The sequence below is a fragment of the Cryptotermes secundus genome, unplaced genomic scaffold, assembly GCF_002891405.2.
Source record: "Cryptotermes secundus unplaced genomic scaffold, Csec_1.0 scaffold1598, whole genome shotgun sequence".
Lineage (NCBI taxonomy): Eukaryota > Metazoa > Arthropoda > Insecta > Blattodea > Kalotermitidae > Cryptotermes > Cryptotermes secundus.
The window spans coordinates 40,781-57,479 of NW_019744155.1; the positions used below are offsets into that span (position 1 = coordinate 40,781).

At 39.4% G+C, this 16,699-nt stretch overlaps 1 protein-coding gene across 3 annotated transcripts in view; it reads right to left on the reverse strand.

The window, feature by feature from the left end:
* LOC111874600 (PDZ domain-containing protein 8) overlaps nucleotides 1-16,699 on the reverse strand; it is a 51,044-nt gene that overhangs the window by 24,717 nt on the left and 9,628 nt on the right. For all 3 annotated transcript variants that reach the window (XR_004514123.1, XM_023870227.2, XM_023870230.2), the window contains exons 4-12: nucleotides 15,333-15,525; nucleotides 14,430-14,587; nucleotides 12,693-12,894; nucleotides 9,279-9,634; nucleotides 8,347-8,503; nucleotides 5,933-6,126; nucleotides 5,034-5,275; nucleotides 1,787-2,045; nucleotides 831-1,079 (exon numbers count right to left, since the gene is read on the reverse strand). Coding sequence is in view for 2 of the 3 variants with exons in the window: in XM_023870227.2 (XP_023725995.1) it covers nucleotides 831-1,079; nucleotides 1,787-2,045; nucleotides 5,034-5,275; nucleotides 5,933-6,126; nucleotides 8,347-8,503; nucleotides 9,279-9,634; nucleotides 12,693-12,894; nucleotides 14,430-14,587; nucleotides 15,333-15,525 (2,010 nt within the window). In the remaining variant the exon portion in view is untranslated. The remainder of the gene's footprint in view (nucleotides 1-830; nucleotides 1,080-1,786; nucleotides 2,046-5,033; nucleotides 5,276-5,932; nucleotides 6,127-8,346; nucleotides 8,504-9,278; nucleotides 9,635-12,692; nucleotides 12,895-14,429; nucleotides 14,588-15,332; nucleotides 15,526-16,699) is intronic.

Genomic DNA, 16,699 nt, shown 5'->3' on the forward strand with positions numbered 1-16,699 from the left:
TAGCAACAAGGGTGCCTATTACGTGGCCGTATTGTCCGATCGAGGCTACATAGGGAGAAGCGAAGGCTATTCACAGTCAGTTGTACTGTAACAGTCGCCGAGTCCAGTTGTACTGAGTCAGTCAGTGAGTCCTGGAGCTACCGCCGAGTTAGCCAGCAACTAGTCAGTTGTATTCTGGCATTTGGAGTGTACTAATTGTGATACTGCAGATAGCAGTAATCGTAAATCTGTAATTTGAGTGATTGTAAGTGCGAATGTGAAATAAAATTCGCTACATCGAATACATCGAGAATTTATTTGTCGCGATATACGCCCGATACGCGACAATATGCTAAACTGCACACTTGGAATTATATGTACTCACTTCATACTACAAAATGCCTAAAATGTGGTAACCTGGTAAAAGCTGTCCTTGTAAGTGACCATGAAGGCCCATAGGGTTCTAAGACATTGAGGCCCCCCCATATTTTCTAGACATCGGCTCACAGATGGCAATAAGGCTGTCAGCCTTACACACCGGCCATCCTTTACACCCCAGGATGGTTCCTAGTACTCATTTCTGTTAAGAGGCTGAGTCGACCTCAGGGCCATAGTGCAGCTGGAAGGATGAGGTAAACTGAAAAATGCACCTCATCAGAACTCGAACCCACAACCTTCCAGCTTGTAGCGTTGTATCTTCAGCAAGCACGGGGTTTGCCAGAAATATTTAACTTTCTGTATTTGTACAGCTGCCAGTAAAAATGGAGTCTGTCATATTCCTTGGTATTGGCTCTTATTATCATGATCAGACCTACTGATGAACACATAACAATGTAACTCCAGGGACTGACCTGAGGAGTCCTGTCTCCATTGTCTGCTGCTGTTGTGATTATTTCTGGCTGTGCTGATGCACGTCTCACCTGGGTGGGTGGTACTAACAATTCTAGGCCTCGTGTCTGACCCACATCCTCTGGCAGGGCTGAGGCCCGTCGGTGGCTTCCATGAGGAGTGCACACTGTACCCATCTGACACTTTGTTACACACTTCTTATGGCATGTCATTGCGCAGTCACGACACTGCACTGCATCTTTCAGCCAGATCTGTGTTAACACGCAATTCATAAAATTATCTCTAATGACAGAACTACCACTGAACTATTGCAACAACTTGCTAGATTGGTCTGCCCAGTGTGGGCAAGCCAATAGGAACTCCTGTTTCCTATATAATCTGAAATTTCAGCAAGCTGACTGCTCTGCTTGTTATTCGTTACTTCATGCTGGTTCCTTGCTTGGCTTATTGATGGGTGTCAGCACCATAGATAGTAGTTAGCCGTGAGCACAGAAGCAGGCTGTTACAAGCTGCTACCTAGCAACGATTAGTGTAGATATAGCAAGTAGGCTGACAAGACTTAGTGTGTGCTGTCATGATTTGTGAAGTGTATAGATCAGTGACAGTATTATAATTATTTGTAATTACAAGTCATAAGCATTCAATAACTCCAATTACCAATCCAAACCCATGTCCAGCCATTAATACATGACAATATTAAGAGGAACCTTTAATTTTTATGTATGTGATCTGTAATGTTTTCTCCTAATATGTACACTCCTCGAGGATGGTCTCGTGAGGCTCAAACATGTCAGGGAATTAATACAGTAAAAAATAAACCAGATATACTTAGATGGTGATTTACATTTGACTCTAATGGAAATCTGTTCCCAACACAGTGCAATCTTATATAAAAAAATATGTGTAAAAACATTTGATGTGCCAGCCTGTGTAATAACAGGAAATTTTTTAGCATTACCTTCTTTCCACAGAATTCACATTGTGTTGTTCTGTGGAAATGCGTTCTGATGAAGTCATGCTGCTTCTTGCCCGCCTCCTGATTCTGTTCTGGCCTCGGAAGCAACAGTTGGGTTGAGGAAGGTACCAGCTTAATTGGACTCAAAGTTGGTCTGGATGGGGGACCACCAGTCTGTCCCATATACAAAAATGATAGCAAGATGTCACCATAGCACAGACATGGCTCAAACCCTGAATGCCCAGATAGCACATGGTTACAGCTGAAAAGAAGATGGGACTATGAGATCCATGCAAGGGAAAGAATCCAATTACACAACCCAGAATGTGACAGAGGTCATCAAACATAATGAGAGGGAATGCAGTGCAGCCACATCATACATGCATTTAACTCCTGTGAATTTAACCATATGCACTTTCCAATGAATAAATAAGCAGTGCAGGCAATTCCGTGTGCCTTGCTACTCAGTGAACACAAGACCAGAGAGAGCATAAACCATGACTTTACCTCAGTTTCCACGTATCTCTGACTATCCCAGACACTAGCTGTCAGGGGAAGAGACTAATCATAAAAATATCCAGGATGAGTGGTGAGAGATCAGGTTTACTGTTTTTTTAATCTTTCATTCTTCTATCTCTCTCCCCCCTGCTTTTTTATGCAATTAAATACATAATTACTGTACATGTTACTTGCACATGTACCCTTTATTACATACATTATAAGCATTACAGGGTATATACAAACACAGTACTCTATAATATTATCTATATTTATAGATCAATGCAAGTGTCGTTGTTTTATTGACTGGTGCAATTTTGTATATGCATGTTGATGTATCTGTATTCAATAGGTCTATTTCCACATCCCGCTTTGTTAACCTGTATGGATATACTCGTATATGGAAAAATAAAGAATGAATGAATGAATGAATGAATGAATTAGGGGTTTTCAAGGTTAATTCTGGCAACATGGGATTTTGAGTTTATACAATCTTTACAATGTAACCCCCCTTGCATGATGCAACTCCACTGCATATGGGGTATTACAAGACTTATTACTTTGTTCATAATGAAAGCTATGACATAAATTAAGCATGAAATTATTGTTAATAAAACGAAAAAGCATTCGCAATATTCATGACAAAACTTTACTGAATTTCGCCGGAATTTTGTCATCGTACTATGACATGACATCTGAAAGACAGAATAGTGGAACAATAAAAGAGGCAGCTGTTGCTATGCAACGGCATGTTAAACATGTTCCATGGTAACACATAAACATACAACAGCAGGGAGTCAGATGTCAGAGTTGGCAGTCAGTGAGTGTCGAGTTGCACTAGATGCTGCTACCAAGCAACGACTAGTGAAGACATGGCAGACTGAGAAGTCTTCATGATTTGCAGAGTATGTAGATTAGTGAAAGTGTTACAGTTATTTGTAGTTATGAGTTATAAGCAACAAATAAATCCAATTATCAATCCAAACTCCATGTCTAGTAACTGACAACACAAACAAAGAGACTTAAACAAATTCCAGTGTACCAAATCTTGTTTTGAAATTTCACACATGAAGTCCTCACGCCAAAGGAGACAAAAATAAAATATATTCTCTGTCAGAAGTGACAAAATAATTTGTTTTCTATTTTTTTTTTATGTATATCACAGAATAATCGATTCAGGTCACCTGCTAAAACTGCACAGCTTGCGTTCCTCCACCTTGTCATGCAGTTCATCCTAATCATCTTCATTGCTATGTAAACAGTCTTGATGTGCATTAACCTTTATGAGTCGAAAGACACCGTATGGGGACCTTTAAAGTAAAGCCAAGTGGCCGAAAGACACCATATGGTAACTCGCAGTCCACGCGTCCACACAGTGTTTTAAAATCTAATTTTAAGATAGAAATTCTTGTTCTACTTATGTTATTTTTGGACACCAGCTTTACAAGTATACTGTCTTCCCTCCTGCATCATGTAACTGAATGTTGCATGTGACTGAATGCAGAGTCCGAAGTCGCAATTCATGCACTTTGTCCATATGTAACTCTGTTTTCCACGGGAAGCACACACACGCAACATCTGTCTCGTATTAGCAGGAAGTAGGCCAGTGATGGCGAGTGGTCTCCTCTATTCGTAACACTTATAAAACATCACAATTTCAACTATGCACCATGGCCCCATTTCGCATGGAAGAAGCCGAAATTGAGAGGCCGCTCGTAGATCACACCATTCAGAATGCGAACATAATTTCTGGACACCAGCTTTATAAGTAGACTGTCTTCCCTCCTGCATCATCTAACTGAATGTTGCGTGTAACTGAATGCAGAGTCCGACGTCGCAATTCATGCACTTTGTCTGTATGTAACTCTGTTCTCCATGCGCAGCACACACATGCAAAATCTGTCTCGTATTAGCAGGAAGTAGGCCAGTGATGGCGAGTGGTCTCCTCTATTCGTAACGCTTATAAAACATCACAATTTCAACTATGCAAAATGGCCCCATTTCGCATGGAAGAAGCCGAAATTGAGAGACCGCTCGTAAATCACACCATTCAGAATGCGTTACAGTTTATTCTGAAGGGACGTGGAAGCAAGGGGAATGAGGGGTTATTCCAAGAAAAGTGCCTCTGTGTGGATAGTCCAACATACGAGGTGTGTTCAGGAAATAATGGGAATTTTAAAATTTCGCNGAGTGCCTCTGTGTGGATAGTCCAACATATGTGTATAAACAGGCAGAGTTTCATAAGGACAAAGTAGGATAAGAACTCGCCCATACTTGTGTATAGAGGAAGCTGATGTGACTGGAGAATGTGCAGTACAAACAAACTTCCTCCCCTTTCGCCAGATAAGACATAGTAAGAGAGAATGTCAGCAGCATGCATTTATACTGCAGAAACGTTTTGTGCATTTTTGTGGACAGACACTCAAAATTGGGGAAATTTTTTTTTTGAATCAATGTAACAATTTTTACAGATTCTAAACTCTGTAAATTACACTATCTGATTCTATATTCTTTCTAGATAAAAGTAGCGTTTATTTCGTTCGTTTATCACAAAAAATGTAGAAATCACAGCATTTTCAGTAACATGACTACAATATTTATTACTCTACAATGGCGGGCATTTAAATTAACTCTGGCCCGCGGCCATTATTGGAATTTAAATGGCCCATCTCTTAAAGGTTAACAGAAACTATAGCATGCGCTTCAAAATTTCTACAAAATCTACAAAACTTGAAATTTTAATATAACTCGCCTCATGGCCATGTGAGGCTCTGGAGGCAGGAGAAAGTAGCTCTTGATGTGGTGTCCAAGTTTCGTTGCACAGCACTCAGAAGCAATGGATGATAATGGTATGCTGATGTGACCCAGTAACACATCGCGATCCCCTCTGCCTGTTGGCTTTGTGCCATTCTCAGACTTGCTCCACGCACTCACATTTAGATACCGGTGGTTTTCATGGATTTGGAATGTCACTGATTCATCAAACAAGACTATCTGCAAAAACATATACAAAAATGTCCAGCTTTCACTTATTGCACATATTGACACTGAAGCTTTGCACATACATCACTCAGCTGTTCCGTAATAATGTGCCATCAGCTTCAGGTCTTAGTGCAAGAGCCAGACTAATCATCCTTGAACTGTTACGGAGAAGGCAGGAAATCTTCCATGGCATATCTGATAGTACTGACTCAGCATTCTGTTAGAACTGAGGATTTCTATATGCAACTGCTATTTGGTGTTAAGTTTAAAAAACTTTGCTAATGGTAACAGAACACATAAATGTACATACTTCAAGCTTAAACAAGCACTGTAAGATACCTTGTTACCATTAGCAAAGTTTCCCCCCAACCCCCCAATACTTCAAATTTTGTAATTTCTAACCACCTGGAAGACCCAGGTGAAGAGTGGAAGATGATTAGGGTGGAAGGGGGTGTGAACTGGATTTGACTGGCTCAGGTTACAAACCAGGAGTGAAGTTTCGTGAACACAATAATGAACCTTCACCTTCCATACAAGGTGCGGGATTTCTTGCCTAGCTGATCGAGTATTACCTCTCAAGAAGGATCTGAATTATGGAGTTAGTTGCATATGCACTATTTGGAAACAGTCACTATAAGAATTAAAATCATTTCAGGTAAATGTTGATACCTGGTCATGAGGCAACTCCTTGGTCTTGCTGATTTGCAAGTAATTTTCAGAAGTGGTCACATCTATATCATCTCTATCGAATGAACCTTTGGAATCCTTTGTTTTATTAACAGGTAATGCAGGAGGCTTGTGTTTGTGTTCTGGGCTTGAATGAGCAGATCGACAGAACAAACTGGGTCTTTTTGCTGGAGAACCTGTAACATTTCAACCAATATCAGACACAGTACACACTGTAAATTGTTGCAAGAAATAACCTTCAAGATCTAAGTATGGAAGTATGGTTACTTCATAATTTTACGATGATGTATCAGTGGCTGAGGTCAACAACACCAAAACAGATATGGTAAGGCGACTAAGAATGGTGACTCAGGAGGAATGTATGTACGAAAATGTGAATTTTAACTGGTTGAGTAATTCAATGGTGAAGATATACTATAAGAGAAGGAACATCAAGAATTACACGAAAAATTACTAACCTCAAAATATTTCAATCAACAAAAATAAAAAATAATCAAAGAATCATACTTAGATAAAAATACAGTGTGGGAACATCCCACACATTAACGCACGGTTTCTCCACTCTAACAGACAGCACTCACTCCTAGTCAACATCACATTGCCACACGTTGCTGCCACCAATCATATTTATACAGCACTCGATATCCAGCCCACCTGTAGATCAAGATCACTACCCAATCAGTGCTCACAATCGCAACTGCAAGTTTAAGCTCCACCCAGCAAGCATGGTATAAAAGCGGAGCCCAAAGCTTGCAATCATCAGTGATCAGATTCAGTTCAGAGCGATCAGTCATCAGATCACATTCAGTTCAGTGATCAGTCATCAGAATCGTGAGGTGTTCACTGCACCAAAGACAGTTGCCGCAACTCTCCAGCAACAACGGTCTACTACCAGACAGCTAACGTAGTTGCCACAGCTCTCCAGCAACCACGCTCTGTGACCAGGCAGCTAATGTAGTTGCCGCAACTCTCAGCAACCTCGCTCTGCGACCAGGCAGCTAACGTAGTTGCCGCAAATCTCCAGCAACCACACCGTAGGCAGCAGTTCCTACAGGCGCATGCAGCACCACATTACCAGCTGGACAAACCAGCTGAACAGCCATAAAGACTTGGTCTACTACAAAGGAGCGTTCAACCTTCTGGAATATAACTCTGCATAGTCCAGTGATAATCAACAGACATTTCAAAGGAACATAAAAAAAATGTAAAGCTATTACTGTAACAGGCCATGGAGGCCCACAGGGTTGTGAGACACTGAGGCTCCCACATTTTCTAGACAGTCACCTCACAGATGGTGGTAAGACTGTAAGCCTTACACACCTGCCACCCTTTACGTCCAAGAAAGATTTCTGGAACTCATTTCTGTTAGAGGCTGAGTCGACCCCAGGCCAATATTGTGGATGGAGAATTGAGTAAACTGAAAAAATCCAACGACCTCATAGAGAATCGAACCCGCGACCTTCCGGCTTGTAGCACAGTACCTCAACAAACTACACTACTACGTCCCCTTCAGAGGAACATATCATGTCCATTTTCAAGGTAAAAGAGTAAGTCTAGCAGGAACCAGCATGAAGCAGGCAAAAACAGAAAAAACTGGGTGCAGGATAGACAGATGCATATAGGCTAGGAGGGAACTTGCAAGACAGCAAGTCTCCTCACATAGGTCTCCTTGAGAAACAGTGCAAACCAAAAGGAAGCAAGAGAAGAGTAACTACCTTGGACTACTGTGACTTGCACACATGGAACATAAGTGATGGATCATAATTGTGTGCGATAGGCACAAAAACGAAGAGCATGCAAGAAAAGTCACATAGGGACATGAATACACATTGTAGGGGGGATAGGGGGATACGAAGAGCAAGATATGGCAAACACAGAGCTAGGAAAGAAAAGGAAGCCCTAGGGTTGATGGGAGTCTGGAAAGGGTAGAATTCTGCAAAGAATATCATGATAATTTAATAAATATCTTTACTCAATTCCAGTCCTATGCCACGGTTCATCAACCATCACAATCACAGTGAGAAAAAAACAGAAGTTATTGGGTTGTAACATTATTTCCCATTCTGTATGAAAATTATGTTAAAAACTACATTTTTAATGTTCTCCATGCCAAATTTCAGCACCAAATGTGCAGCATTAATATTATTCAGACCTTAGTACCTCAGAAGTTTACATGGTTGTCAAGTCGGTAATGTTGGCAGTGACAAACCAAAAAGTAAGAATGTGGGACTGCCTCCAGCAACAGCATAATGTCTAGTCCAGATTTAATCACAATCTGCCAACTGCTTATGCAGTTAATATTCGCATGTATGTGCATGTAAGCATCACACTCCTTGTAAAATAATCAAATGACATTACAAATGAAGAATTTCACTGTTCATTTGTGAGGACAGTACCTGGCAAAGAAGCGGGACTTGAGCTGCTACTGTCACTCTCCGTTTTGTCCCCAGAGCCTCTGCGATGTCTGAGCCCAGAGTGGCCAAGTACGGGAGAACCAGGAAGGGATAGCTGTCCATCTGTGTTTGAGATGTGACCAAGCTCTTCTTCATCTTGCTAGAAACAAAACCTCTTGATTAAAATGATTCTTGTAGGATTTGAGGTTCCTGCAGTGGTGGTTATGCACAGTTCTATCATCTGGGATATAATGCTACGTAGTACACTAAAAGCCAGCCAGTATTTCAGAGGAACATGTCGCCTCCATCTTCAGAATCGAAGCATACGCAGGCAAGAAACCAGTATGAAACAAGTAGCCGGATGAAGATCGAGGTGACATGTTCTTCCAAAATGTCTGTTGACTTTCTCAACAGACTACAAGGTGTTATATCCCACAAGACAGAACTCCTCAACAATTATTTTTTGTGACTGAATAACAATAAAATACCTTGGTAAACATATATTAAAGTCCAATCTTTAAAAAGCATCATTACAAAATTATTATGGTTTTTACGAGTTACAAATCTTAGTCAAAGACTAATGAATCACACAATACCAAAACTAAACATAAAAACTTAGAATTTGGTAAGGAAGTAACTTTTATCTCCTTTATTATTCAGCATACCAGTGTTTCTGAGCTAAATATATCTACATATCACCCTGCAAATGTATTTGTGTACTTTCCTAGGTAACTTTCCTTCAGATATACATGTGTGCGCACACTCTATTTAGCCAGCTTTTACTTACACATTTACATATGTGCATACTCATCAGAGAGTTGAATTGAAAGTTCAATGTAACAAATGTCCACGCAAAGTTATAAGAATATTTACACATGTTAAATTGATGATCCATGACATTACTGTTTAAAAGTTTCAGGGGCAAAACTACCAACCTTCATAATGTCTTTATCTGTCCTTTCAGAAGGCTGAACCCTCAAATTAAGCTGCCTCTCCACACGAATAGTGAACTTATCTCCAGTTCCCTTGATGATACGTGCAGCTTGTGCCATGGATGTGATACGTTTCCCATCCACAGCCACCACAATGTCACCATGCCTCACATCAGCTGCACTGGCAGGAGATTGTGGCAGCACAGTATCCACCAGAACACATGCCTGGTAGCGTTCTGCAACAAACTCCTGCTTGAACACCATGCCGAGTTGCTGGAACGGGTTCTTAATGAGTGTGAGGTCCAGGGTCATAAAGCTCGATGTTTCAGACTGAACCATCTCAACCCATGCCGTTGAATCTGAAACATGCCAGCAGAAGTATCCAGAGTCAAAATGAAGACATGTTTCAACTCAAGCTACTTAAATGCAAAAATGCCAACATATACAGGTTGTCCCAGGAGGAATGTGCCAAACTTCGGGAGGGTGTTCCTTATGTTAAAGTATGCCGATATAACCCAAAACACCTATGTCCAAAATTGAACAGTTACAGAGATACTGGCCCGAGAAAAGTGTGGTCTTCTGGCGGGTCCATGCACTGTACTTGTCAGCTGAGACGTCTTATCTATGTTTGTCCTTGAGTGTGGTGATTCACACTAGCCGTAAGCTCATGTGCTACATACAGAGTACGTTGCGGCCATGTCGTGAATGGTTGGTAATTAGTTGTGCAGAGTTGCTGAAATGCCTTTTGTGTTTTCACAAGTGGAATATTGTGATATGCATTTTGTGTGTGGATTTTGCGGTGGCAATGCACATGCTGCTGTTGAAGAATACCAAAGGCGTTTTCCTGATCGAAGGATTCCATCTCGAAGTGTATTTACGCGAATTCACCAGACATTGCGTGATACTGGTTCTCTTCCGAGTGTTTCTGTGCAGTCTGAAAGGGAGGATGTACGAATGATAAACACACGAGAGAACATTCTTGAGATGGTTCAGAGAAGTCCGTGTCTGTCCACTCGTAGAATGGCCTCTCGCATCGGTGTATCACGTATGCAGGTGTGGCGAACTTTACATGATGAAGAGTTGTATCCTTACCATGATCAAAGGGTACAACATCTGGAACCAGGCGACCATGCACAGCGTATGGATTTGTGCCAATGGATAAAAGCTCATCCCAAACTGTTAAGCGTCATTTTATTCAGTGATGAGGCGTCTTTTACGTGGGACGGTGTAAATAATTTACGAAATGTGCATACATGGTCCCATAATAATCCACATGAGATAATGGAAACGAAATTCCAAAAGAGATTTTCCGTGAATGTACGTTTAATACAGTTATGTAGTCGGCTTATACCAGTATGCGCAGTCAGCCATGTTACGTCAGCGCTTGCCAGTGATGTGTCATGTATAGTGCTTGGAACCCTAAGGACAACTATGACATGGCGTGCGAGTTTCTTTGTAGTTCAATTTAATGGCTTCATGTCACTTACAAGTTAGTTTGATGTTACGTACATTATTAACATTACAGAAACCACATGTTCCTGCCAGTTTTAATATGTATTTTGTAATAAACAAGTGTGTAACATCTGTCAAAGTTTCACACTTCTCTGGCCATTATCTCCGTAACCGTTCAACTTTGGACATAGGTGTTTTGGGTTATATCAGCATACTTTAACATAAGGAACACCCTCCCGAAGTTTGGCACATTCCTCCTGGGACACTCTGTATAGTAAGATCTAGGATACCATGAAGATACGAGACTAATAAAAAGATCTTAACATCCACGTACATTACGTCTATACATAAAGGTTCTAAGCAATAGAGATAAAAAGCTGAAGACTTTCTTGCTTTAATGTAACAGCCACATCAGCTCAAAGTGTTGAGTCTCAAAGGTACCAAACAAGACACATTCACAATTGATTCATTATGTGATTTCAGTGTTTCCGTTCCTCTATCATTCTGCCTCAACTTCTGTCAGATGGCTAGAAATGTGTATGAGTATGCCAATAAATATACTGTATTTCACAGCTGGCAAGAAACACACTAAAAAATAATGCAGCAAACTAAAATGTACATGACAGAAGTGCCATCTATGTTTGCTAGAACACTGGAGGTTATATAGTAGCTTGGCTTCAAACTGTAGCCAGGAATGAGGACAGAGACTGCACTCTGTGGACCAACCAAATACTTAATTATTTACAGTTCACTGTAAAACAACTATATTCATTGTTAAATTAATATTTGATTTTTTGTAAATTCCTTTTACAAATTATTCTGTTAAACATCATTTTTTCATTATATATGGACAAATACCGTCTTACGTGCAACAATTTTATTGTAGTTTTTACTTCTTTTTCCTCCTCCACACTACATGTTTCGGCCCTAAATGGCCATCATCAGGTGTGTATTACTCACGTAGCTGTTACACTGCTTGTTAAAATTTAAAATCACCAGTCTTTCTAATTGTATAAAATCTTTTTTAATCTACACGCGTCAATTTGATTTTTAAAATAGCACTTTTTAAAACTTTAATTCAAGTTAAAATGTCTATAAGATCTCCGTTCTCTTTCTTTTTCAAATTTTTTAATTAAAATTTTTCAGGGTACATGCCCTATATCTACGGTGCTGCAGCGGCCATTTCTTGTTTTTATCGCTGTTCATGTGTTGTTCTGTGTAGGCGCTCTCTGTGTGTGTCGCTGCTTATCTTTAATACATTTAATTAAAGAAGGGTTAACAAGCAGTGTAACAGCTACGTGAGTAATACACACCTGATGATGGCCATTTAGGGCTGAAACATGTAGTGTGGAGGAGGAAAAAGAAGTAAAAACTACAATAAAATTGTTGCACTTAAGACGGTATTTGTCCACATATATTGTGCAAGTGTAACAGGATGCTGAAATATAATATCATTTTTTCATATAATATACTTCCAGCTATAATGCAACTTATTATTGTTCCCTTTCCTTCTCACAATATGTTTCAGCCATATACGGCCATCATCAGGTGTCTCTAACTCGTTGACATTGTTGCACTGCAACCACCTTCTTGTATCACATGTGAATGTGATCTCTCTTAACTTTAAAATAAATGGACCTTAATTAAAATCAATAAAACTAGTTAAAACTGAGTTAAATTTTGATATTTTGCTTGGGGTCATCATCATCCATTCATCCAAATGACACTGTTTAAAGTCTCCTTGATTGGATTTATTTGCACAGCGGTATGGGTGTGTGTGTGTTATTGTGTAGTTCCCAAGTATGTTGGTGTAGCCATCATCTGCAACATGTAAAGAACATATTACTGATATTGTTAATTTTGCTATATATTTCGTGTCCTTCTACATTAGTTTACTCATGTATCATTTGCCAACAGACTAAAGGCTACAAGTGAAAACAACAATACAAACAACATAATGCTCACCAACAGCAAGTGAACAGTAGATGTCACCTTCAACAAGATCTGCCATGAGTCTAGTGACCTCAATAACAGTTACTTGCAATGTTCCAGGAGGGCATGCTGTTGCCTCCTCCAACTCTTCCCCTGGCTCTGACTTAGGGAAAAACGGTTTGTAGCGCAGTTTGTAGTTTGGGAGTGTGTGCTTCTTCTTCAGTGACCTGCGAATCTGCACCCAATCCAGTGTGTCAGTCAGTTTGAAAACACGGGAACATAAAAATAATTAATCTAACAGTTCAAAACGGGTTTAAAGAGTTCTCATACAGAGTGTCGAATAAAAACAATAATAAATAAATCCACCAAGCAGAATTCTTGCAAAGCTGATAGTATCTTCACTTAGTATGAAACCGCAAAATTTCGTTACTTCATTCACAAAGGTCCATCACTGGGACCTATTCTGATCCAGCCCAAAACCTCCAACTTTATTTCTTTAAGCAGGTTTCAAATATAATGTATTTTTTCCATTACGTACACTGTGCCAAATAATCCATCAAAGTATAAAGTCCAGTGAGATATTCACTAACACACCAGTACCAGTTTCGTAAGGTCGGAGGTTGTTATCGCCACCCACCCCCCAAGGGACAAATGTCCCTTGCCAGCCATACACACACTTTATTCAATACATTCACAGCTTCCCTTCATACAGACAATATCCTCCATTAGCAACAAGAGAACACACCATTCCACAATTACAAGAAAAGAAAGAAAGGTAAAGCTATCCCTGTAATAGGCTGAAAAGGCCCATAGGATTATGAGATATTGAGGTTCACACATTTTCTAGACAATCGGCTCACAGATGGCAGTGAGGTTGTCAGCCTTACACGCCGACCGCCTTTACCCCCAGGAATATTCCTGGTACTCATTTCTGTTAGAGACTGAGTCAACACCAGGGCCATAGTGCAACTGGCAGGATTAGGTAAATTGGAAAAAAATCCACCTCATCGAGACTCGAACCCATGACCTTCCAGCTTGTAGCATAGTGCCTCAACCAACTATGCTACTGCATGCCCCCACAATAACAAGTAACCCACTTAATATAGAAATATGATATTCAGTCCAAATGATGGTTATAGACAGAGAAGTACACTGTAAAATCTCTTAATAAGCAACATTTATGAAATGATTAGAAATGTGTATACGCTTTCCCACTGAAGAAACCCAAAGTGGGACAATATAACAACAAACAGGATCAGCACAGTGGTAATGAAAATAGCACGGGAGACACCCAACTCCACAATTCATTGAGCCTACAGCTATGCACACCTTATACTGTGCAACCACTAGATCAGGAGCACAAATATACTTATAAGTCAGGTAATGCTCTCACATCTGTGAAGCATGCTGCCTGCATATTACAAGTTTTGTTCTAACTTTCAGTGTTCATTGTGTAACATGCCTAATATTACTTCAAGAGTAACATCTTGTGAAACATATTTCTTTGCATAGTGAACCTGTCCCCACAGTTGTCATTTTTTCTGCCTCTTCTCAGGTGTTCTCCTTTCTTGTTCATGTCCAACTTAATTATATAATTCTTCATTTATCATTCTGTCAGCTCTCAACAGAGCCATTTGTCACTGATATCTATCATGAAATAAATTAGGCTTTTAAATCTCACACACTATAGAAAGCAGTTTCCTCAGCTCCAAATGGCTTGTATAAGGAAACTGCCTTCAAACTGTGAATGCGTTTAGATACAGGTATTACCTGACTGACTATAATAGATGTGATCTGCGGAAGTGGACGACCTTGGAACTGGGACTCAACTTGTAGCTCTAGAACTGGATCACCAAAGAAGCTAAAGGACCAATGAGTGTATGGATGTCGTGTAAACTGCAGCCTTGCTTGACCTGAGAGGTGATTAACTGCAAACAGGAACACATAATACTTCTATCTAAAATATGGATCTCATTCAGCTCAATCTCCCATCCCCTTCCTAGAAACATAGAATATAAAGCTTATAAAATTGTAATTTTATATGGTTGTAAAACTCAAACAATGAAGAATGGACAGAGACTTTCTTTAAGGAGAATATGTGCACATAACAGATGAGAACTATAAGATATGTACAGAAACAGAAGTCTCATACAAATATAAATCACTCCGTCCAATGTGACCTGTAAGTTTTTTACTACGTGAAAACTTAACACCCTTACATGTTTCGGTCTCTGTGGACCATCTTCAGAGGGCAAACATCACTACAAATAGGAAACCACCATCACATAAATTGTTTAGACGTAAAGTACGTACACTTATATGCTACAATACATAGTACACAAAATAGAACATTTCACAAACACAGCAGTTTCCTGGGAATGTAAAGTTTTTTATAAAATTGTATAAAATTTCTTGATGCTAATTAAAAAACTTTGTGGATTGTCAATAATTAAAATAATTAAGTCTCATAATTTGAAAGGTGATTAAATAATGAAATATGAAACAGGCTAGATTTTCAGCAGCCACAGATAAAGTGTATCATTAATTTTCCTTAATGATGGAAGATGAAATATCTCTGATACTGACTCATAAAAATATTGTGTCATCACCAAAATATGAATATGAAAATCTGAACAAACGAACATAAAATTTCCTTCTCTATAAATGACAAACCTTTAACTGAAAGATATGCAGCTTTCCCCAACACCATATTGGCATCAATTGACAGCTGGAATCCACCAGAATACTCTAAATCTAAGCAGAGCTCCAATGTTTCAATATGTTGGTACTGTGGATGGAGCACTGCATCTTTGACAGACACACTCTTAATAGTTGGAAACTGAGTACCTAGACATAAATCTCGGATCTGCAACATAAACAGGTACATGGTAAGAGTCATACAGATATACAGCCTCACAGTAACCTCTGTCTGCATGATGACCATGCAGTGCTCTTTTCTATCCATCTTATCTAATTTGAGTATTTAAGGGCCAGTAAAAAATAAAATGATATTCATTACAACAGTTCCATGAGTTGCTTTATGTACTGGTATGACACTGTTCTCTTACTGACGTTAAGAACAGGGATGAGGGAAAGTTTGGAATATCTTGACCTACAAGACATGACACACCAAGAGAAACAGAGAAAATTATGTAAGCCTAGGCTGAGACCATGGAAACAAATCCCATGGATGATAGGAACAACTGTGTTTGAAGGTTTCTACATTTTGCCTATAACTTTATTCACCTCCAACCTCTCTGGCCAATGTCAACCAGCTCAAAGCCTTGTCACTAATGAAGGTTACCATTATCAACATGTGAACAGACTAAATAGATGACTCAAGGGCTGTTATTTACTTTGTGAAATCACATTGAATCATCGAGGTAAAAACGGATAAGAAATGAAACGCCTCCGTCCAAATCTAACGTTTACTGAAGACTAACTTCATTCACAAACATTACAAGATACCAAAGGTACATTAACAAAAGAAGCAGCAGTGGGTGTGGTACCAACTTATGAACAATATATATCACATGATAAATATGGCCAACACTACAACTATAGTACTACAACACCTCCCCTTGTTGGACATATTTTACAGTCAAAATCTATAATTACAATAACCAAAAAGTAAAACAAGTTTACAATTCCACACCGAATTTCAAACCTATCTTTAAAGACAGCTCATTTATCTTTGGACCATTAGTAGCTTTAGTCAGCATATCAGCACAATTAGTGCTTGAATCTACATACTGGATACTAATATCTCCATCATTAACATATTCTCTAATCTTATGTTGCCGCATTCTAAAATGCTTGTTGCGTTCAGTAATCTTATTCTTTGTGCACATATCATTTGCCTGTAAATTGTCTCCAAAGATTATACTAGGAGTAGATACTGCTACATTAATTTCTGACAGAAACTCTCTCATCCAAATAACTTCCTTGCTACACTCATATAACGCTATATACTCAGCTTCGTTGGTAGATGTGGCTACAATGTCTTGTTTCTTGGACTTCCAAAACACAGCTCCCTTTGA